At 41.0% G+C, this 1,199-nt stretch overlaps 1 protein-coding gene across 1 annotated transcript in view; it reads right to left on the bottom strand.

Annotated features, from left to right (window-relative positions):
* Positions 1–142, bottom strand: part of LOC101848666 (von Willebrand factor D and EGF domain-containing protein) — a gene marked incomplete at its 5' end in the record, with an annotated part of 5,299 nt that extends 5,157 nt beyond the window's left edge. Inside the window, 1 exon segment of the mRNA XM_005101798.3 lies at positions 47–142. Within this exon segment, the coding sequence (XP_005101855.2) occupies positions 47–142 (96 nt within the window).
* Between the last annotated feature and the right edge of the window lie 1,057 nt (positions 143–1,199).

The following is a 1,199-nucleotide window of genomic DNA, read 5'->3' as shown; positions in this document are numbered from 1 at the left end:
CCCCCCACCCATTTATCTCCGTCTACAATCCAAGAGTGACACTTACGTTGATCACACCTGTGTCCAGTCCAGCCAGAGGAACAGAGGCAAGTGTTGGGCCCCACGCAGCGACCGCCATTCATGCAAGCCGGCCGACACACGGCTGTGGACCACGTCAACAACAGAAATATGTCAGGCATCGCGGTGAAAACAGGCGCTCGTCAAATTCAAAATACTGAATTCGAAGACATCGATTGTCTTCTTGCCGGTTTGGAAATTTTAACGTTGTTTTGTTTTGTTGTTGTTGTTGTTTTTTTTGCTCAACACCATTTATTACATCTTTTAAAAGATACATTCCTCTGTAGATTTTTACTGAAAAACGTAGATTTATTTTCAGTTTCCAAAAACTTTCAAGCTATTGAAGTCACCAAACTTTAGCCGCCATTTTCTTGCAAATTTTACCCCTGAAACCAGACGATGGCCTCCTCCTTTAATCGCAAATACAGTTGCATCTTGACTTCTATTTAAGACTGGCGGGTACTATTTTCATCAAAAGCAAGACTAACGAACATGCTTAAAGATGATACCAATGACTCCGTATGCCCCAAAAAAGACGAGCGCCTGGTTCCACCACGAGAAGACAAGAAATTCAAAGCAAGTAAAGATTAGGTTATTAATGGCGAGATAAATCTGAATGATTGTCCAGCTATAAGGGGTCTAATTTGTCGGGCCAAGTGGCTGGGGATTTCTGGGTAGGTCTCTACGTTTCTTTTTTTTGCCGTGTGTCCGTGAGAAAACCCCTAGATTTTTTTCTTTAATTGTCGTAGGTTTATTTATTTGTTTTTATGATGACTGGTATCTTGATATAATGTGGTGATGATAAAATCTCAAACACATTAAAGCTACCCAAATCTCCTTAATTTTTGAGTACGTGTCTTATTGACAGCCCTTTCACATCGTAAATATGGGGCCGTATTTGCTGACAACAATCAGTTTCATCAGAAGTAAAAATTCTGGAGTGAACTACGGTCCAGGCCTAGGTCCAGGTCAACGCACGACTCTTGTATGGGTGGTGGTTTTGGTTAGGCTTTTGGCTGTTGCACGCAGCAGACGTCAGTTCGATTTACTTTTGGGAAAAAACCAAAAAATATTTCCAGCAATTGCAAAAACAAAAAAACAGTGCTTTATTAGATAAGGTATGTATTCTTTCTACTCCCCCC

Source organism: Aplysia californica, unplaced genomic scaffold, assembly GCF_000002075.1.
Source record: "Aplysia californica isolate F4 #8 unplaced genomic scaffold, AplCal3.0 scaffold00299, whole genome shotgun sequence".
Lineage (NCBI taxonomy): Eukaryota > Metazoa > Mollusca > Gastropoda > Aplysiida > Aplysiidae > Aplysia > Aplysia californica.
This window is presented reverse-complemented; position numbering and strand designations above follow the sequence as displayed.